General features: G+C 40.9%; 1 protein-coding gene across 1 annotated transcript in view; it reads left to right on the top strand.

The window, feature by feature from the left end:
- Positions 1 to 23,131, top strand: part of doc2a (double C2-like domains, alpha) — an 85,948-nt gene that overhangs the window by 14,729 nt on the left and 48,088 nt on the right. Inside the window, exons 2-3 of the mRNA XM_041778339.1 lie at positions 483 to 812; positions 11,652 to 11,731. Coding sequence (XP_041634273.1) covers positions 488 to 812; positions 11,652 to 11,731 — 405 coding nt within the window. The 5' untranslated portion in view covers positions 483 to 487. The remainder of the gene's footprint in view (positions 1 to 482; positions 813 to 11,651; positions 11,732 to 23,131) is intronic.

Below are 23,131 nucleotides of genomic sequence, written 5' to 3' on the forward strand. Positions count from 1 at the left end.
GTCCTGATTATGAGATAAAAAGTTTAAATTATGAGATAGGAAGTCCTAATTATGAGATAAAAAGTTTAAATTATGAGATAAAAAGTTTAAATTATGCGATAAAACATTATAATTATGAGAAAAAAACTCACAATCATAAGAATAAAAAGTTGAAATTATGATGGTAAGTCTGTGTTTCTGAAACTGTCTTTTGGTCCGGTGTGGACTTATTTTAATTTTATGATTTCTGTATCTGAAATTGTGTATAAATAATTTAGCTGCTATAAAACCTCTGCATGTTTAGTTTTTGTTTATATTTCAGCACCCTCTCGTAACTTTCCTTTTTTTATCTTTCCGCTATATAAGATTGTCTTTGAATATTTTTAGGTTGTGCTTCTTACATTTTCTTGTATCAGTCATGTTTTAGTTGTAATCTGCTCTATGTTGACCTTGGATTGTAGTTTAATTTGAAATTCTAAACTCCTGTGTGTTTCTTCTCTCAGACTCTATGACGGTGCAGAGAGGAAAGAAGCTCAGCATCTCCATCCAGGAACACATGGCCATAGACGTTTGCCCCGGCCCCATCAGACCTATCCGACAGATTTCCGCCTACTTCCCCCGTCTGTCCCCCACCTCCCCTGGCCCCACTTCCCCCAACCCTGCTACCTCCCCTCTGGCCCTCAGCCCTGGCTCTGTGGCCACGGGGATGGGCGGGGCTAACCTCTTGTCACCCCTGTTAGCCCACGGGCGGCCTGGCGGGGGCGGGTCTCTGTCTCTGACCAGCAGCGTGGACACGTCGGTGGAGATGAACAGCTCCGACAGTGACGACTGCAGTGAGCTTCGCTGTCGGCATGTGTCTGTGTGTCTGTGTTTGTGTAACTGTCTCTCTCTAGACAAACTCAAGAAAACAGAAACTAGTTTCCTCACACAAATGTTTGCATGACTCAGCATGATATTTTAAACTACAGGCCAGCCAAGGTTTTCTGATACACAGTAGTGTAATGCAACGTTTACGTTGCTTGAGTTTTTACACTTATTCCACAGCTTTTGAGAGGGAGAATTTGTTCTCTTTACCTCTTTAGATACAACAGCCACAACATTCCTGTCATTTTAAGCAATGCCTGCAGTGGACTTAACTGACATTAGTGCGTCTTCTATTTTGTCTAGATTTAAAATGACTTGTGCCCTAATGAAAGGATTGGTGCTCAATAAAGAGACTCCAATTTCAGTTATGACCTGATGCGCCACTTAACCTTTTCTAACATAGCCAATTTCAGGGCTGGTGCTGTCTACTCAGATTGGTGTGGTCTCTGGTAACCATGGTAATGCCTACCGCACCCGTGAACAACGACTGACGACTGTTGATGACTAAATAAAGGTTAAATGAATAAATATAGATACATCTAGAAAAAAGCTCCATGTATAGTTTGAAAGCTTCTGTAACGATCCTTAATGATAAATAAAAGGAGACGCATTGGATTGTGGGATATGTAGTTACTTCATCCTTGTAAAGAAATATGTTCACATTCTTGCCCCTTTGCCTTTTTCCTCTTTTACGAATGTAGTTCCCGCGTCATGCATCCAAAGTGTAGTAATGAGGATTTTCTGAGATGTCTATGGGTATTTGAATGGCGGAAAACGTACTTGTTATGAAGTTGGTCTCCCTTTAGCAGCAATAACAGCCACCACTCTTCTTTGGAGGGTTATTGTTGGAATTTGTGCCCATTCATTATATATAGCATTTATGAAGTCAAGCACTGATGTTGGATGAGAAGCTCTGGCTCTCAGTCTCCATTCCATTTCATTCCAAAGGTGCACGATGGGGTTGAAATCCAGGCTCTGTGCAGGCCAGTCAAGTTCTTCCACACCAAACTCATCAAACCATGTCTTTATACTCCTTGCTTTTTGCACTAAGGGAACAGCCATGCTGGAATAGAAAAGGGCCTTCCCCAAACTGTTGCCACAAAGTTGGAAGCATAGCATTGTCTACAATGTCTTGGTATCCTGAAGCATTAAGATTCCCCTTCACCTAGTCCAGCCCAGCCTCGCCCAAACCCTGGAAAAACAGCCCCATACCATTATCCCTCCACCAGACTTCAACAAACGTCAGAGTTAGCACAAGGCAGGCAGGTAGGTGACATCCTCCCATCACTCTTGGTGATGTGAGGCAGCTGCTCAGCCTTGGAAACCCATTCCATGAAGTTGCTGCACAGTTTTTGCGCTGACATTAATGCAAGTGGAAGATCAGAACTCAGAGCAATGGCGACTTTTATGCACCATGCACCTTAGCAGTAACCTTGCAAAGCAGATGGATACGCTCATTTCCTTGTTTTTCACTGGCGAATCCATCTTGCAAAGCTCCCATCTGAACCGTTTGGGCCTGGTTAGAAAGTGACAGGACCAATCAGCGACGAGGGGCAGTACTTTCAGGCGCAGCAGAGTCGTCACGTAAACAAGCAGCAGCAAGCCCTGGTGCAGTTATGGAGGAAGAGATTAGCGCGGATGCTGCTAAAGCGCCAGTTTTATAAGAACTTGATGACATTTCTTCGTTAAAAGAAGAACAAAGAACAGCAGTGAGTTGTTTTCTTTTCAAAAACGACAAAAGTCGAGTACTGACATGTCTGTAGTTGCCATGTTTCGTGTTATTCATCAGTAGCTGCGCGCGAGTGGCTACGTCATGTGTTTTGTTGCTCTGATTGGCCCGTAGAGATGTGACAGACAGAATGTTCACCCAATCATACATACAAGTTTTTTTCAAAGCCTCTGCCTTTTCTCAAACGTTCCCTATTGAAGCTTTCCCAGATGGATGTGTGAAACACATTCATCTAGCGTGTCAGGTTACCTTAGCAGTCGTTGACCCCACTCTGTGGTTTTAGGTGGTTTTCTGCTTGTGGCAAAGTTGCTGTTGTTCCTAAACATTTCCACTCTCAATTAATACCTCTTACAGTTGACTGTGACATATTCAGCAGGGATGAAATTTCATGAACCGTTTCTGCAGATCGACCTCTTTTTGTGTGTCTTATAAACTGTGTTCTACTGTAATTTTTGCTGTTTTTTGTTATCGCAATGAAGAATTTATAGAAACTAGACATTTCATCACAATGCAGGCATTGTGAACCATTTCTTTTGCAGAGTTGTTAGAGTATATCCCAGTGTTTTCACAGCCCTGGCCCCGGCCATTCAGAGGATCTGAAGTGTGGTAAAGACGCTGTAGCGACTACACTCTGATCAATACACTCAAAACGTAGGAGCTTCTTCATTTCTGACTGGCCGTGACATAGATCCATCCTCCTCCGGTTTCCCCCAGGGCTCGGTTCAGACAAACGTCTTATACATAATTCATGTCTGTAAGTCTGTGCTACATTAATAATTCAAGCTGCACACACCTCCAGAAGCCCATACTTACACATCTGAAGTAATAAACAGACATGTCAAGTGTCTGGTGACACGTTAAATCCCTGACTGCTCATAAAACACGCTTAGAGCGCTGTTTTGGAGTTGTTTAAGAGTTAGCGTAGAAGAAGAATGATGGTCTTTGTGAGAGGTGAAGGAGAGCAGAATAATGATGGTCTTCCCACATAGAAAAGATCACTCACTCCATGCTCTGTGTCATTGCTTCAGACAGAGTGTAGAATATATTGTGGTAAATGACTGGAGGAGCTCAGGAGCTTCTCCACGTTTGACATGTTTTCAGTCTCTTCAGTGAGTCAGATCTGCATCCAAGCAAAGACTAATTAGAGGTTTTTATTTTCCTGTAAACATGTGTTTATTACACGGCCACTGCTCCATTTGCTCTTGTGTTAAAAGTTTTAAAGACAAGAGCAGAATCTGTAACTGGAACTTTGATCAAATGTTAAAGATAACTTTAACAGCTTGAAACTTTTCTATGTGACTTTCTCCTCTGTGCTCTATGAATCCCCGTAGAGGTTTCACGCTCAGGCACAGATTTTATCACTGCAGAGCTGTTATAATGTGCATATTTTGGTGCAGAATGTTTTTATTGCAGCTGCTCGTCTCTGCCCCGGGCTGCTGTAAGTCAGTGGAGGTAGGAGGAATTAAAATCATAAGCATTTAAATTTGAAAGGGGGAAAAAAAAGCTGCATTAAAAACATTTGAGTGGAGACTGCACAGATTTTTTTCTTTAGGAGTTCAGAGCTGCAGAGGGGTCGGCAGGGAGATATTTATCCATAAACTGTAGCCCTGTAGACGGTTTGTTTATCTCCTCCCTCTGCAAGTTAGATTGAATTTATTTTCATCCTCAAAGAGCTCAGGCGTATACAGCCAGTGACGGCTGAGCTTTGGTTTTAACGCACACAGGCTCTTCACATGATTGATATTTTCTATGAAAGCTGATTTCAAGTCAACTGTGCTACATTTTTATTGACTTTCAAAGCCACTGGACATAAATGAATTGAAACAACTTAAAGGTTCTGTGAGGAGTTTTTAACTCCTTATGACAGACTGAAATGAAAAGAAAGGCCTTTCAGGAAGTTACAAAGCAAACAAGACTATCAGCATAAAGATGTTCTTTTTAAACTAGTTTATCTAAGTGCCTGTCTTTTACTGCTTACACGAGATATAGACCGTATAGCGTTTATTCAAGCTGGCCACAGAGTCAAGACTTGTCATATAACTGAGATCAGCCAATCACGCAAGCCCTCATCAGCTGACGGCCAGCTGATTTGTCCTAAGCATGCTGCTCTAGCCTGGCTAAGTTTTGCTGCCCCCTCGACAAACCACTTTTTGCATCCCTCCTCCACCCCAGCTCCTCCTTTATGCTGCATCTGTCTTAATCAATGTCCTTATGTTGTCATTGATGCCTGCTCTGCTCTGGGTTTCTTGCTGCTTCTCTCCCTGCGTTACCCACAATTTCCACACAGGATTACTGCGCCGCGCACCGAAGTGACCGGTCCAATCTGACCAAAGGCGAGCTGCGAGAACTGCGAGTTCAATTGGGAATAGTATGTCAACAGCGGACTAGTTTACCTTTTGGGGTTAATTTATCATCCTTTCCACAGTATAAGTCCATGATATTATTGCTTCTGCCATTGAGTGAGTACATTAGGAAGTTAAAAGGTTAATGTTTGCTTAAAGGATCTATGGTTTTATGCAAAATTCTTTGGCTAAATATCCCCAAAAGTTAACTTTTCCTCATCAGTGGAGTGGCTATAGCTCTGTGACCCACTGACCTCTCGGTGACTTCCTCTTCTGGAGCTTTCTGATCAATGGGTATTGATGTGGTTTGCCAGCGGCCAGTGCTGAAAATAGACTTGCAGCGTATCTTGAACGAAGGGGAGTGAAGTGTCAGTCCAGGCACTCACCGCTGCCGGTCTGGAGCGCCGGCTGTGGAAATGCTCTTATAGACAAGAGAGGGAGTGATGTGCTCCGCAGTGCGATCTGCCGGCGATTCACTGTAAATGGAAATTGGAGGTCAGGCTTTCCTTGTGGGCACAGAAAAGGCAGGAATGTGTGCTGTTCTTGCTTTTTCCTGTTTCCATGTAGGGTCATGGAAGGGCAGTGGGATCCCAGAACAGCCACACTGCCAAATCATTTGAAAGCCAACATACACGTCCATCTCAAAAAATAAGAATATCATGGAAAAGTTCCACTTTGATTCAAGAAGTTAAAGGTCTATATATTCTAGAGTCATGTCATGCAAAGTGAAATATTTCAACACCTTTTGTGTTTTAATGGGGACAAATTTTACCCCTTTAAGTCAAGTTTATATCGGTCTCAGAGGTCCACAAAAAAATGCCTGTGAAGTTTTTTGCTGAAAAAAAAAACACTCCAGTATTGGATTTTTGCATGTCTTAAAACCCCTCACTTTCAGCCCTGCTCAGAACGAGCTGTTACTATGGCTTTAAATGTTACTTATCCGTCTGACTCCGCCCCTGACCACACCCCTCTCAGGAAATGGATGTGGCACTCCTGATGTTACCTTTAATCCAAAGTTAAGGATCTTACCCAAGGCCCAAACTGGATATGGCTTATGTACTGACTGGGATTTGAACCATCAGTCTCCCAGACCTAAGTCAGCAGGGTAACCCACTGAGCTATCTGGCATCTCAGCTGACAGCTGAAAGGAAGATCATTAGACGAGGGCCGAACTTTCTTCCAAGCGGGGAGGGCCAAACAAAGCTGGGGGCGCGGCTAACTCCTCACATGAGGTCATGAGGGGAAAATCTGAGAAAGGCTTGTTTAAGCACACACATTCTGAGAGGTGGAGAAAGGATTTTTCTGATTCTTGGGAGGACTGAGGACAAGCCAGGGAAAAACCTGTTAGAAACACCTGAAACAGTGATTTTTGTATCATATGTCCCTGTTAATTTTGATGTATATTGTTTACAGCTTAAAAAAATCCAAAATCCACTACCTCAAAATATTAGAATGTCACAGAATATCAGTACAAAAAAGGATTAATAATACAGAAATGACCATCTTCTGGTTTGAATTAATTACTACATCTTTGTGACATGGAGCCAATCAGTCCGTGGCACTGCGGGGGTGTTATGAAGCCCTTTTTGCTCTTACAGCAGCCTTCGACTCGTCTGTATTCTTTCGTCTGGTGTCTTTAATTTTCCTCTTCACATTTCCACAGAGTTTCTCTTTGGGGTTCAAAGGAAACAAGTTGGCTGGCTATAATCTAGCGCTGTAACACCATGGTCAGAAAACTAGTTTCTGGTGGTTTTGGCTTTACTGTGGGCAGGTGCAAAGTCCTGCTGGAAAAGCAAATCAGTATCTCCATAAAGCTTCTTATCAGATGGAGGCATGAAGTGCTCCAAAATCTCCTGGAAGACGACTGACAGCATTGACACTGGACTTGATAAAGCACAGTGGACCAGCATCCACCAATGACAAGGCACCTGAAACCATCACTGACTGTGGAATTCCACACCAGATTCCAAGCACCTTGGATTTTGTGCCTCTTGGATTTTCCTCCAGACTCCGGGACCTTAAAAATTTGCTTTCATCTGAAAACAGGACTTTGGAGCACTGAGCAGTCCAGCTCTTTTTCTCCTTAGCCCTGGTGAGAACCTTATAACATTGGTGGTTCAGGAGTGCTTTGACACAAGCAACAGGACACTTGTAGTCCATTTCCTGGACCCATCTGTGTGTGGTGCCTTTTGATCACTGACTCTGGGCTCAGTGAAGCTCCTGTAAGTTCTTGAATCTGCTTTGTTTAATAATAATCTGAGCTCATCCCGGTTGCTTGTGCCCCTTTTCTTGCTTTGATATGACTCTAAGCACAGCTCCTTTCAGTCTTCTGGAATATAGTCAAGTCAGCAGTCTTCCTCATGATTGTGGTTGTGTGTACTGAACCAGAATGAGGGAATGAAGGCTCAGGAAATGTTTGCAAATTGGACTTCTCCAAAATATGCTAATATTTTGAGATAGTGGATTTTAGATTTTTATCAGCTGTTAGCTATAATCATCAAGATTAAATCAAACTGAAATATTCCACCTCGTATGAGTGGAATTTGGAATGAATGGAAGTTGAACTTTCTGAAGCAAATCATGGTGAAAATGATTGTTTTATGATCTTCCAGTTTTATGAGATGCACCTGGATTTCATCTTTTTAGGACATCATTTGGGTTTGCAAACAGACTGTCCATCATTAGGTGTAATAGATAAAATGGTGTAGCTACAATAGAAATGTTTGTTTGCAACCCTTGATTATGACCTTAATGGTTGAAACTTGTTTTCTTTTTAAGTATTTCTTTCCTCATTTTTACATTTTTCACTCTTGCAGAGCCTGGTTTCACCCCTTTCAGTGTGTATAACTTTTCCCTTGCTTTTCAAGAGCGTCCTAAATCACCACATTGAGCAACCAATTATCCCCCTTTTAGTTGAATGATTTTTTTTTCTGAAAAACATGCATGGAATTTGACAGCCATACAGCCTACAACTGCTATTCCACTCTTTACCCCCAGATTTAGAGCTTTCTGATGACTTACAACAGCAGGATTTTAATGTCGACCATTATTGACTGCTTTTTATTGTGGGTGTTTGGTTCATGCCACTAAGGATTTATTTTGGCAGTGAGTGTTTGACGTTTCAAGGCAGAATTTAGATCAATAATGAAATAATATTAGCCTTAAACAAACTGGATCATCTCAGCTTCGGTTTCATGTATGTGCTATCTGCTATCAAGAATAAAGATTGCAAAGCACTTCATCATTCAGTGACAATCTTAGATGAGTAATTTACAGATGGTAGGGTCTCTGTTTCCTCCTTTGATTCTGAGTCAAAGGACTCAAACATAAGGGCTGAGAGAGAGAGGAGCCAAAACAAGATCTGCCACGCCCTCACCATCTTCAGATCTAAAACAATGCCATGAAGTCGAATACCAAAGTATGTGGCACAATGAAACATTGAGCTAATGACCAGGCAGAGAACCACCAAAATTATTACAATTCATTCAGCTCCTGATGAGTATGCTATCAAAGTCCATACACAGTAGTTTTTGTTGATGTTTGTCAGTCCAGATGATGTGATATACACTCATAGACCCAGCTACCCTGAACTGTGTTGAAGCACACTTGCCTCCCTCTTTACTCCCTACTAGCCAACGCTCACATTGCATTGAAGTCCAACTAGGCCTGGGCACAGATTTGTCATCACATCACAATATGACACGCAGTTTTCTAAACACATGGTCTCACAGAGTCAGCACAACAGAGAAACAGACGTGACAGTAGCTGTTCTCACTTTGTAGCTTTTTTTTCCTTCCGGTCAGACACAGGTGACTAACTCTGTCACTGTTTAAAATGATTGTTGAGAAGAATGGTTTTGTCATGTGTACATCAGTCATCTGTGCTTGTGTGGAGGCATGAGTATTCATTGTTATAAAGCCCACCTCTTCATCTGTGCCAGGGCCAAAGAGGTGTACCATACATGGTACAGGGTACCCACACAGGTCAAACAGACTGGACCTTGGAGCTCAAGTGTGCCAGTGAGCCCAAAGTTGAATTCCCAAAAGTCATTCCAAAGCTTTTATAATGGGACAAGGACAGTCAATAAATTAAGTCGAGTGACTATAAAATGTTTTCATCTCTTTGGGTATTTTTCCTTTTTATACATTTGATAAATCAGCCAAGAAGCATCCCCACAGTATGATGCTGCCACCGCCCTGCTCCACAGTTAGGATGGTGTGTTTGGTGTCTGCAAACACATGTTGACCATCAGACGAGGTCTTGTCTGATGTCTGATCGTGAAAAACCACCATTCTTTCTTCCACTTGCACATGGAGTCTCCCACGTCACTTTTGGCAAACTTGTTTCAAATTAATATGAGTTTTCTTCAACAGTTGCTTTCTCTTTGCCACTCTCCCATAAAGCTTTGACTGGTGAAGAACCCGAAGCAGTTGTTTGCAGTCTTTCAGCTGCTGAAGCTTCTAACTTCTTCAGATAAGTCGTAGGTGTCTTAGTGGCCTCTCTCACTAGTCTCCTTCTTGCACGGTCACTCACTTTGGGAGGACGGCCTGGTCTAGGCAGATTTACACATGTGCCATATTTCCTCCATTTCTTGATGATGGATTAACTGAACTCTGGAGGATGTTCAGTGCCTTGGAAATATTTTTGTATCCATCCCCTGACTTAAACTTTTCAATAACCCTTTCTCTGAGTTGCTTGGAGTGTTCTTTTGTCTTCAAGGTGTAATGGTAGCCAGGAATACCGATAAACCAGGGACTAGACTTTCCAGATACTGATTCACTTAGGTGATCCCCAATTCACTAATTCACTAATTGTGAGAAATGAACACTGGTTGGACCCAGTGTTCATTTTGTTAATGACGAAAAAATGTTTGTTTAATGACCTTTGTTTAATGAGAAAAACATGACGAGGACGGGCTAAAAATAGATTACTGATTATAAAAACTCTGAAGAAAAGTAGATTACTTTTTGTTACAAAGAGAAGAGAGAAGAGGAGGAGCGGCATGCCTGGGTGTGTGAAGTAGCGTGACAGAGAGGGGAGTTGATAGGTAGATAAACATGTAGCTCTTCTCTGTATTCTACCTTACATATTTTTGTTTAATTGGCATTACTTTGTAGAAATCTATTTTCACTTTGACATTAGACAGATTTTATGTACAAAAAAATGTAACAAAATAAATTTAAAAAAGCCAAATTATACTGATCATGATTCATTTTTAAATCATAAAATGGCAAAACATCCAAGGGGTCGAATACTCACTATAAGGCCTAACTGAGCCATAACCATAGCATGACTTAACTGTGCATGTAAAAAAAGGAGCATGGCTGAATCTGTGCTGTGAGTTTGACACACCAAATACAAGTTTTGCCTGTGATGTGATTTAACACAACAGAAACACATTCAAACAAAGATGATAAAAAACTGCTCTGATAAAACAAAAGATAAATAATAGATAAAAGAAGCAGCCTTATTAGGTGTTTTGTTAAAGCTTTAGCAACTATATTGATTCAAATGTTTTGTTTGTTTTGTTTTTTGAAAAAAAGGGGTGGGGGGGCTGGAGCCTTTAGACTAAAAAGATTGATTAAGATAGAGTCAAGTCATGCTTTTGATCAAGACCTCATAGTCATGTTGTCTCTTTGTAGTTGACTCATTATTTTCAACTCTTTGTAAACGTGTTTCAGTTATCTTTTCAGATCTTTTTTTGTTTTCATTTCATGTCACTCTGTGTTTGTTTGATGTTTCTTTATCATCATTTTTTGTACTTTTGCAGACTTTTTGGTGCTTGTTTTGCTTCTCGTAGATTTGTTTTGAATCTCTCCTGGGTTTATCTTTTTGGTTGTTTTGCACCTTGATCTTTGATGTCTTTGTCATTGTCTCTTTGAAGTCCTCTGAAAGTAATGATTTGGTTACGCATCTGAGGCTGTTTTTAGTTGTCTTTTTGTAGTTTCTTCATATTTTGACATCTCTTTGAAGTCCTCTTAAAGTAATCAATTGGTTATGCCTTATTGGTTGTTTTTGTGGTCCTTTTTTTGGTTTTAGTCATCTCTTTGAAGTCCTCTCGAACCAATCAAATTTGGTTATGCCTTTTTTTAGTTGTTTTAGTCGCCCTTCTTGTCGTTTCTTCATATTTACATTATTACATCTCTTGTTGTTAAGTTGATCCCTCTAACTCTGAGTACACAGATGCTAACTTTGAGGCAACAACAGCTAACAATAGGATATAGTTTAGTACAACACAATAGGTTTTGTAAGCTGTGGTTTGTTGGTATTTACGAGCGCTGGTGCCTAAAATAAACGTTTCCTCTAATCCCTGTGAATCATATTCTGTATGTATCGTCTTATATAACAACACTGGATGAACTCCAGCTTGTGCGGTGTGTTTGTGTCTCTTTCTATGAACATGTTTGTATTATTACACACAGTATTTAAGCGTGGTCAAAACAAGCCTTGGCAAACATGATGGCTCTCCTTTTTAAGAGGATTTTCTGTGCTGACATGTGATGTGTTGTGTTAACGTTCATGTGACAGGTGCAGCTCCGCTAAATTGGATTTCCATCCTTTGAACGCATGTTGCTCCTCAGAAATTCTCTTCCCTCGCATGCTTTCAATTTATTCTGACGGGCTTCCCAACAATGTCAGTTTTTCCCTCCACTGGTGCGAGTGTTGTAAATCATGTTTATTTAATAGGTTATGATAATAGGGTCTCATCTCTGTTTCTTCTTGTGTCATTTCTTCAGCTGCTCTGGGGACGCTGGAGTTTGAGCTGAGATATGAGCAGAGCTCCAGTGAGCTACACTGCACTGTGCTGCGGGCCAAGGTAAGAGTCGTCTGTTAACTACATGTAGCAATGTGCTACTAAAACAGCATTCACTTCACTATCAGACTACAAGTCTTCACATAAACACTAAAGACAAAAGAGCATTAAGGGACCAGTTTGTTTCAATTGAAGAATTTCTTTTAATTGTTCTAGTAGTGGAAAAGCTGAACTATCATTGTTCTTGAAAGTTTGATCTGATATTATTCAACTTATTATTTATTTTCATTTTGATCCTTTTGAGGTACCCGTTCATATACCAGGGGAAAAAAAAAGCGTGGTCATTAATCTAAAGTCTTAGATGTTGGCAATGCCAAGTGAAGCAGGTGTTACAGTATAGTTTGTGACTGTGTAAACTGGTGACTTTCAGCTGGATGTGTCCTTGACACAACAGATGTTGGAAACTGCTGTATGATACACCTCAAGGTGCAACCTGGACTAATCTTCAGTAGGTCATGGGGTGTTCCCTGTCTTATCATCAGACATCCTCTCCAAAGCGCCCTAGCCAGGAGTGATCTGGCTCTGGCCAGATAAAGTTCCTGCAAGTCGACATTCCGGTGGATGAGAAATCCATTTTTCGTTTTTTCTCATTTTATGCAAGTCCGACATTTAAACTACTCATTCGATTAAAAAAGTAACACAAATGTGATATTTAAAAGCATTCATTTTGTGTTTTAAAATGCCCTATTCTCGCAGTTGCTGCAAGGATATTGAGGGGAGAGGAAAGCGAAATTGCAGGGTGATAATTGGCTGCTCAGTCTGCCATTGTTCCCAGTTTCACCCATTGAGATGGACAATAACAAACACTGCATGGCTCAAACGCCAACCCCCTGAGCACGTAACTACAGCTGTTTCTAGTTATCACCTTTAACAACAAGCCTCAAGATGCACCCTGCAGCGAAGAAAAGTAGAAGAGACGATGAAGAAGCAGCAAGAATTATCAACAGACTTCGGACAACTTCAAGATCACTCGACAGGGGAACTCGACGGCGGATTTCCTCTGGGAATATTTTGATGAGCGTCACCAGTCCGATTCAGAAGCTTGGTTTGGGTGGACTTTATGTAAATGTGGCCCTATTGTTCACGCCCATCTCCCGGCCTGCCTGAAGGTAGGAGAAGTCCTGAAACTTTGAGCCTGTTTTTCCCAGAACAAACAGGAACTAGAAGTTAACATTCATATGAGCATATCTTTGTAAAATATGATCAGATTAAGGTGTATGATACACCATTTGAAAGCTTGGAATCTACACTTTCATAATGTGTAAAAAACCCAAAAATGACCTTGGACGACTTGTAGGACTTTTTACCAGCTTTGGTCACATATGTCCAGGTAGCTTACTATACCATTCATCACTCCTCTTAATCCAGAGCCACCAGGAAGCTTTTCAGCAGGATGTTCATGGCGGCTCATCATCTCTGCTGCCCATAGATCCCTCAATTCCCAGGACTTGGTGCCCAGTTCACCCTGCAAAGCCCCTGCAGCCTACTTTGACAGGCTCACAGCTGGCCTTCCACCCCTGCCTTTGACACTCCGCTACCAGTGATGCATATTTGGATCGTGCCTCTTCCATTCTGTCTACCCAGGGGGATGTTAACTCCACCACTGTTCATAGTGCAGAAATAAAACAGTCTAAAGCTATGTCAAGAAAGTAGAGAGACATTCAGGCAAAGGAAAATGTTTTAAAAAGTTGGAGGAGAAATGGTGTAAAGTTGTGAGAGATTTGGGATTTGTAAAATCCACATTGCACCCTGATGCTTTTCCTTAAAGAAAATAGGACAGGCTGAGTGTCTTACCCACTATTTCTATAGCTAGTACAGGCAACACATTAGTCTGTCAGGCACAGTCATACATTGAGAGCTAGAGTTGCTTATGATAGTAGCACAGCTAGCTAGTCAGATACACTCCCTGTTGCATGTTTGAACCAAAGTCAGTGAAAAGGATGAAACAGGAGAAATCAGCAGGTTTTCTGTAGTCAAACTGGCTGCTGGTGAAATCTATACAGGATTAAAGAAAGCACGTTAAACAAATGACGCTCAGTGTTTGTGCAGGACATGGTAGTCATACGCACAGCTGATCCAAAATAGTCACCTCCCAGCTCCCACAGCCAATCGCAGCTCTTTCTCTCAACACAATGGTGTATTTAAATACGACGTACTTCTCATAAATCTCTGCTTGCATTTGTGCTAATGCACCACACTGCTGCTGGTAAAGTTTAAACTCCTCCACCCCAGCCTCCTCCTTTGAAGCATAAAGCTTGTTGCACCCCCATATCGAGATTCATGCTACTGCTTTTGAACAAATTTTACTTTATTCAGTACACATTGTCATAAATGTATCTATCCATATGAGGGTTTCTAGCTACATGCTCCCTGGAAAGTCAAAGCATTCTGCTTGACTAACCCAAGAAGCATCTTTTGAGCAGAGTTTTATCCACCATGTACCATTTTGCAACAAAATAGTAAAATGTATGAGGAGAATGTTCCTGACAGAAATTTTGGTACCTGATTGGTCAGTACTGAAGTACCTCCACTGGTCGGCCAATGTGTCTGGGGCTCATTAGTACCAGGGAGAGCTCAGTATAAATAGCCTTATCACCTAAGAAGTCTGGTAGGGGAAGTAAAGCACTATGAGTTTACAATTTCATGACCAGAGAATCTACAATTAAAAACAGAAATCCTTTACAACTTTTTAAGTAATGTCTCGATTTTTTGCACTACAACAAAATGAAATTAGTTTTGATAAGAGTATCAATTAGTACTGTCACGAGTAGAATCTAATAGGGAGCCATCCTGAAGCTCTGTGTCTTGCATTTATTGCACATGCTTTTCAGTATCTGGTGCAAAAACTGTTCTGTATCTATTGATGTTACATCAGTCTTGGTCATTCCTGGATATTTTGATAGCTCATGCTGTAGGTGGCTTACGGCTGTTTACTACTGTTGTGTCTGAAGCTTTCAGGTTTTATTTATCCCATGGCTGTAATTTCCTTCTAGGAATCATTAAAGCACAGGACATCTAAGCTTTCTGTTCGTATCAGCAGTCTGTGCAGTCTCTTAATTTTCCTGCACTCTCTCTGGCAGCAAAATCCAAAATACAGCTCCTGGAGGTATTAGCTGTTGCTGAGCTTTTATTGATGTTGATGGGGGATTTAGGGAGTTGGGCTGGTTGTGCACCTCTTAGTTCCTGGCTACACCAAAGGACAATGGATTTCTTCAAGAAGTGTGTTTCTAGGGCTCCATATTTTGGGGTTACATGCATATGTTAAATCATATAGATCTCGTCTTGCAGTATACTGGCTATACAATGCCAAATGACTCAACAGCACTTTTTAAATGAACCAATAACCACTAAAAACAAGGTTAATTTTATCACCAGCTTGTACAAGAAAATGTAAGACTGTTGAAGATAAAGGTGCTTAAATTAAGAGTTGAACACTTCCTTTTTGAGGACAGCGGGCTGTGACTGTCATGATTCTGAGCCATTTTAAAGTGCAAAGACATACCTGAGGACCCTAAGGAGGAAATCTCTGCCCCAAGGTTAATCTGCCGTCATCTGAGGGGCTCAGCGATGTCTGTTACCCGAGGCTCTGCTGCTACTTATCTGTCCTGCCCTGTGTTAACAGGGCAATAAGACGCACCTTTGACTGAGTCAGCAGCAGACAAACACTCACACAGCAGATCTGCTCTCACATGATTTATAAACATAATAATGCGCCCCATCCTCTGTGTTTCAGGGATATTTACTGCCCCCATCTCATATTAATCTGAGTAGAAGACTGAAATGTCACAGGTGTGAGGCACTCCAGGATTTACACAGAAATACTTTCAGGGACTTCATTAGTATTTGACACAGCAACCTCGATAAATGATACAGCAGGGATAAAGGAAAAACAAACTCCGACTGATTCACGGAGGATCAGACAGATTTATGTTTTCCATTACAGTTTCTCCTTCTCCTTTAATTCTCAGACACCAATAATACAATTTTGATTGAAGTTGGGAAAGTTACTCTGTCAATGAAACAACTTAAAGGACAAAAGGAGAAGCCAAACTGCATAGAAGTCATTTTCATCATACTTACCACCATGTTTTTCATCCTTCACTCATTTGACTCCTTTTTCTGGAGTTCTCCTCTGCAGTTGTTTAATGACACCTCTTTGAGTGTTGCCTCCATTAATCACCTTCTAATTTTAACTTCATTTCAAGGGAGTGGATGAAAGGTAACCTTGCAAAGCAGACAGTTTGTTTCTGTGTTTCTCACTGGCAAATCCATCTTGCAAAGCTCCCGTCTGAACCATTTGGGCCCGGTAAGAGAGTGACAGGACCAATCGGCGTTGAGGGGCAGTACTTTCGGGCGCGGCGGAGTCGTGACGTATGCAAGCAGCAACAAGAGACAGATGCAGTTATGGCGGAAGAGATTAGCGTGGATGGCAGTTTTATAGGAACTTGACGACATTTCTTTGCTAAAAGAAAAACAAAGAACAGCAGTGAGTTGTTTTCTTTTAAAAAATGGCAAAAGTCGTCTACTCACATGTCTACAGTCGCCATGGTTCGCGTTATGCAGTTCTGTATGGAATTTACTCCTTCGGTAAGGGTGCAGCTTGGTAGTGGCTACGTCACGTGTTTTGTTGCTCTGATTGGCCCATAAAGATGTGACGGACAGAACGTTCATCCAATCAGCCTCTGAGTGTTTTTTTCAAAGGCTCTGCCTTTCCCAATCGCTGTCTATGAGAGGTTTACCAGATGGATGTGTTTCACACATCCATCTGGCATACCAGGTTAGATGAAAGGCACATTAGTTTCTGAAACTTAAACATTAGTGCTCTGTTTTTAAGTTCAGCAATTTGGCAGTCACCTTTTTTAGAGGAAGTCAGAAATGACCAGATTTGAACCCAGATTTGGCCTCAGCCCCTCATGACTCCCAACGGGACAAGTGTTATAGATAATGGACTGATGGATGGACTTCTGTATGGATGGACTTCCAGCTCCCTCTGCTAACCAAATCTCACATTTATCACAATGATTTAAAAAACTGAGTACAGCTGAAAACTTTCTTGTACCTGTTCAAAAGGTTTTTAAAGCATCAAATAACTAACTTAACTTCTATGTTAAAGGAATAGTAAGACAATGTACAGCATGGTAATAGTTAGAACTGGCCTAAAAATATTGCAACATTTTTGGCCATATTCTGATACATGATATATTAGGATATTTGGAAAATCCCCTCTAAAATAATGTATACATGTTTAATTCAGCTCTTTGATGCATAAATGACACCAGTATGATGATTGGAGTAGACTTTTCTATTGGTCTTTTACAAATGTTTATGCAGAAAGGGAAACTATCAATTTATATTTAGTACACTTTAATTTTGAAAGTACTTCTTCACCCAGTAGCCTTTACAAATAAAAATAAGCAATGTTGGAGGAGCACCAGATGTTTAAGCTTCACTTGTGCTTTTTAGGAAAATTGTGAAATTCTTAATTTCTTCACACATTTTTTTGTAGAATCTGCTGTAAAATATTGGAAACATCTTGAGAAGTCATGGGGGAAATACTTGAAATTTCCCAGGCCCTGGAATTATAATCTTGGTTTGTAATGACTCAGCACTTTTTGGGATAAATGACAATCTTTTATCCTTACTTTGACATTGTAAAGCATCATGCACAAGCATTTAAGGCATGTCTGTTCACATTTTGCTATCTAGATGGTGAACAATTCTGGCATAAAGCCATGCAGAGTGCACAAAGAGGATGGACTGTGTGCTTTGATTTTGCATAGGCTTGTTTTTAGTGTAACATGAATCAGTCCAGTCAGAGAAACGGCTTTTATGTACTTTAAGAGTGCATTAAAGTCAAGTGACTGGTTCTTAAAGTCCCTTTAAAGTGATTTAAAAAATCAGCATTTAAGGTTTGTTGTATGACAGGCCACTATGTTATGAACCATCAGGGCAAATTTTAGTCATGAAAAACATCTCTAAGTTTATAGAATTAAGCCTGAAAATCAGGAAAAATGTGGTTGTAAAATCTGCTCTAGGAGGGTGTGGGCGTGTCAGTTGGATGAGCCACACCCACTCACAAGATATAAGATCCTCGCAACTTTCTAAAAATATATTGTAAAACTGCAATTGAAAAAATTCAATTTCCTAATGTTGCTTTTCAAAATAAAAGTCTTCAATGATGATTAGCATTGGAGGCTTTCATTGTGACAGACTTGGCAGGATTAGAATATGTCTATCACTGGTCATTTTACTAAACTTTAGCATCGCAGTGCTAACAGAATATTGATTAAAGCACAGCTCTGGCAGATATGATTTTTTTCCTGCTGCATCTGATTCAAGTGAAAATAGACAGGCACTCCAGTAATTAGCCTGACCCCTGACCTTACAATGACTTCTGGTCAGAGTGCAGCTGCCTGGCTCTGTGCCAGAGCAGAGAGACAAAGTGGGGGATTAAATTCAAATTTTTTTTTTTTAAGTTTTCTGGCACAAATCTCTCTGTTATGATACTTTGAATGACCTGTAGTCCACGGTGGCTGATATATTTGGGAAATTTACCTCACAAGGAACAAAAATACAGCATTGGCTGTTAACTTTTAATGAAAGCAGTGACTTCTGTAACAACAGACTCTGTTGAGATTCACTGCTCTGGGATTTTATATCATCGTAGCATTAAAAGGAAAGGAGGAAAGAGGTAAACAACTTTCTAACGATCAAAATTTCAGACTTCAGTCACACATAGATCTCATGTTTACAGCAGACTTATTCCAACATATCAAGCGTGTTAAGACACAAATTTTGGATTTCACTTTACAGGGACTTTAAAGGGAATGGCTGGCACGATGGCAGTTGCAAAGCAGGTTTTACTTTTTCTTCTTTAATAGACCAATTTCTCTCCTTTGAATGCGAGAAACATACACAGGATATTGTTTGAAATATGCTGATGAAGCATTCCTACAACATCAGAAACAATAAAAAATAAGAAGTAAACATTTCTGTATGAGGCACAAAAAGATAACCTCATTTATTATCTCACCAAAGCTTTCTGTGCTCTGAGATTGTCAAAATTAGATTTGCAAATATTGAATTAAAATCATGGTGAAACACTTTAACAGTTTATACAATGGTCTTTTGATAAGAAAAACCTGTGAAGAGCCACTTTCTTAGGATTTTATCACTAAAACAATTAAATGAGTGTTGATTTTTGGCAACATTATAACAATATAATTTTTTTGTTAGGGTCTTGGGGGGGGCTCAGCTTGTCTTTGAAACAAGTATGGGGGGCTCCAAGGAAAAATGGTTGGGGACCACTGATCTCTATTATGATGATTTTCTGTGTGCTTGACATCAAATAAAGGTGGGCTATAAACATTTACTGAATCATTTTCACAGCTGAAACCCTCGATTACAATCTCTAATGCCTGTGTAATGGACACTGGACAGCCTGTTTTAATATCTGAGGGCTAAATTGTTAGTGGCACACATAGGAATGATTATAAATCCATCTCGGCTGTAATAGAGTATGCATTTGTGTGTCTGTGTGCATTTTAAAGACAGAATTCACACTGGAGCAAGCAAGCACAGAGGAGAGATTGGAACTAAACACATGTCTCAGCCTTCAATCCTATTAAAACATTTATTATCTGCACTGATTTTTAACTATGGAGTAGCTGCACTGATGTGCATCCTGTATGTGTGAAACTAGCTCTTAGATAAACACCAATCTGCCTAAAGTGTCTTCTCAATATCAGAAACACACTGCGTCAGACTTTAGACCAGGTTTTTGGCAGTCAAAAGAGCAGTCGTGTTCTTCAGCCTGATAGGAACGTGCCAGCTTTGCACCTAACCGCTCTTCTTTTTAAGACAAACACCCCTGAGAGGAGCAAGTTCAACTGCTGCGTGAGCGCTGTGTGTAATAATGGTTACAACCTGAGGAGGCACAAACAGTAAGACACTTTGTGTTTAGTTCATCAGGTTGTTTTGTTGTGCGCCACTACCTGTTCCTGAAATATCTACGCGTCAGAATTTCTTATCCTTTTTTGTAAGAAGGAATGCACCGTCTTAATCGGAGTCTTTAGAGAGTAATGATTACAAGAAGGACATATTCCACCTCTGAATTTTTCCTCCCCATTGTGAGTGAACTTGTCAAAGAGGACATAAATCAAATCTATCTGTGACTTTCTCCACTGAGGCTGGATTCACGAGGCTCTTACAGCAGCAGATGTAAAGAGTACAACATCATCACAGAATCAGTAGAGAAAAGCACACTAACAGAAACAGAAGCCGGCTTTAAATTGCTTCATTATCTGAGAGATGGGAGATAATTCGAGCACCTGCTGTCGTTGAGCTTTGTATCCTGTGTCGTCTTTATCTGAGGGACTACTTGAACGTGGATGATTTCCCTCCTGGCATGGAGTTGTGTCTGACAGAAAAGCCGTTTCAGAGCAGAACAGGCAGATGAACATGGAGCCGCCTGTTGTGAAGGAAGTTCTCTGTGAGGATGAAGGGAAGATTTAATCTAAAATAGCTTTCCCACAAGCAGAAGAGAAGTCTGCTGCTGTTTGGGGACATGAAAACTGCTCTGGTCTATAAGTGTAACATTAGATCCAAGTACAGCTTCTGTTTTGACTTCAAAACAGCAGAGAGAGGCTGCTGGGTCTGTACTGTTTGATGAAACAAAATGATTCTTTCTCACCTCCAGTATATCAAAACTAAAATATACATGAACACAGTATCACTTGTTAAGGTGCATTTTCATTATAAGCAACTCCAAATCCCCAAAAGTTGGGGCACTGTGTAAAATGTGAATTTAAACAGAACTGATGGCAGCAACACATCCCCAGAAAGTTCTCTGACTCCTTTACTGTGACGCTGTTCTGTTGTGATGGATGTTTGTGGTTTAGCATTGTCTTGCTGAAATATGCAAGGCCCTCTCTCTGAAAGAGGCAATCATCTGGATGGGAGCCTACATTGCACCTAAACCACAGTCTCCTTTTCAGCATTGATACACTAAATTGCCAAATGTATTCACTCACCCATCCAATTAATTGAAATCAGGTGTTCCAATCACTTCCATGGCCACAGGTGTAAAAAATCATGCACCTAGGCATGCAGACTGTTTCTGCAAACATTTGTGAAAGAATGGTCGCTCTCAGGAGCTCAGTGAATTTCAGCGTGGTATGTGATAGGATGCCACCTGTGCAACAAGTCCAGTTGTGAAATTTCCGTGCTCCTAAATATTCCACAGTCAACTTTCAATGGTATTATAACAAAGTGGAAGCGACTGGGAACAACAGAAACTCAGTCACAAAGTGGTAGGCCACGTAAAATGATGGAGCAGGGTCAGCTGATGCTGTGCGCTGAGGTCGCCAACTTTCTGCACAGTCAATCGCTACAGACCTCCAAACTTCATGTGGCCTTCAGATTAGCTCAAGAACAGTGCGTAGAGAGCTTCATGGAATGGGTTTCCATGGCTGAGCAGCTGCATCCAAGCCATACATCACCAAGTGCAATGCAAAGTGTTGGATGCAGTGGTGTAAAGCACATTCAAGAGCAGTGGAGATGCGTTCTCTGGATTGACAAATCAGGCTTCTCCATCTGATGATCTGATGGACGAATCTGGGTTTGGCGGCTGCCAGGAGAACGGTACTTGTCTGACTGCATTGTGCCAAGTGTAAAGTTTGGTGGAGGGGGATTATGGTGTGGGATTGTTTTTCAGGAGTTGGGCTTGGCTCCTTAGTTCCAGTGAAAGGAACTCTGAATGCTTCAGCATACCAAGAGATTTTGGACAATTCCATGCTCCCAACTTTGTGGGAACAGTTTGGGGATGGCCTCCTCCTGTTCCAACATGACAGTGCACCAGTGCACAAACAAGGTCCATAAAGACATGGATGAGAGAGTTTGGTATGAATGAACTTGACTGGCCTGCACAGAGTCCTGACCTCAACCTGATAGAACACCTTTGGGATGAATTAGAGCAGAGACTGAGAGCCAGGCCTTATTGTCCGACATCAGTGTGTGACCTCACAAATACACTTCTGGAGGAATGGTCAAAAATTCCCATAAACACACTCCTAAACCTAGTGGAAAGCCTTCCCAGAAAAGCTGGAGCTGTTATAGCTGTAAAGGGTGGACCGATGTCATATTAAACCCAATAGATTAAGAATGGGATGTCACTTAAGTTCATATACGAGTCAAGGCAGGGGAGAGAATACTTTTGGCAATATAGTGTAGTTCCTTTCCAGATGTGTAAGCTGCCCATGCCATAGGCACTAATGCAACCCCAAACCATCAGAGATGCAGGCTTTACAGCTGTCACTGATAACAATCTGGATTGTCTCTCTCCTTTTTAGTCCACAGGACATGGCACTGTCAGTTTCCAATGAGAATTTCAAATTTCGATTCATCTGACCACAGAACAGCTTTCCATTTTGCATCAGGCCATTTTAAAGAGCTTTGGCCAGGAGAAGATGACAGCATTTCTTGATCATGTTCACATATGGCCTCTCTTTTCTATTATATGTGACAGACCTGCTGCCAATTAACCTAATTCATTGCAGAATGCTCCTCCAGCTGTTTTTGAATAGTACACCCTACTTTTTTGAGACATGTTGCTGCCATCAAGTTCAAAATGAGCCAATATTTTTTCATTGAACGGTAAAATTTCCCAGTTTCTGCATCTGAAATGTTTATGTTTTATTGTGAATAAAATATGGCATTATGAGATTTGCAGGTCACTGCATTCTTTTATATATTTATTTTATACAGTGCCCCTGCTTTTTAAGCAGGAGGTACTTAAGAGTCCTGTGCAAATTATCTGTTTTCAGAATCATATATTTAATATTAAATTTTCCTTAATGCATAATTGCTTGACAGTAAGATGCATTATTTAATGTGCATTCAGATGGATTAAGGTGGAGTGTTTTATAACACAGATCAGTCATGGTACCATGACCACCTCTGGGGTCTGCATCTGTAGTCAGCTTTTTTACCTACTTATTCACCTGCTATGTTACAGAAAATGAATCCCACTTTCCCTGGTAGAATCTTTAACGTTGTTCAAAAATAGCTCTGTGTGCTTCATGCTTTCATATTTAAGGGAAATATCACACAGAAGACATGTAGACTTTGTAAAAGAATCCTGCTCTGACACAGGCAGCAGCTGCAGACGTGAAAGCTACCCTTGAAAAAAGACGAAGAAAGACGAGTCAGATCAGTTTCTCTTCTGTGATTGTCAGAAGTCCCGCAGCTTCTTTATTTTGGTTGGAGAAGACAGTGATAAGCACTGTTGCAAAAGCTGAAACGTTTTCAACCGAGAGCGTTTTAGGTGCTGCGACAAAAACAGCTAATGCTGAGGGCATTTTGATGCCCAAGGCGCTGAGTGCTCAGAATGCTGGACTACATTGA

Source organism: Cheilinus undulatus, linkage group 21 (assembly GCF_018320785.1).
Source record: "Cheilinus undulatus linkage group 21, ASM1832078v1, whole genome shotgun sequence".
In the NCBI taxonomy this organism is placed as follows: Eukaryota; Metazoa; Chordata; class Actinopteri; order Labriformes; family Labridae; genus Cheilinus; species Cheilinus undulatus.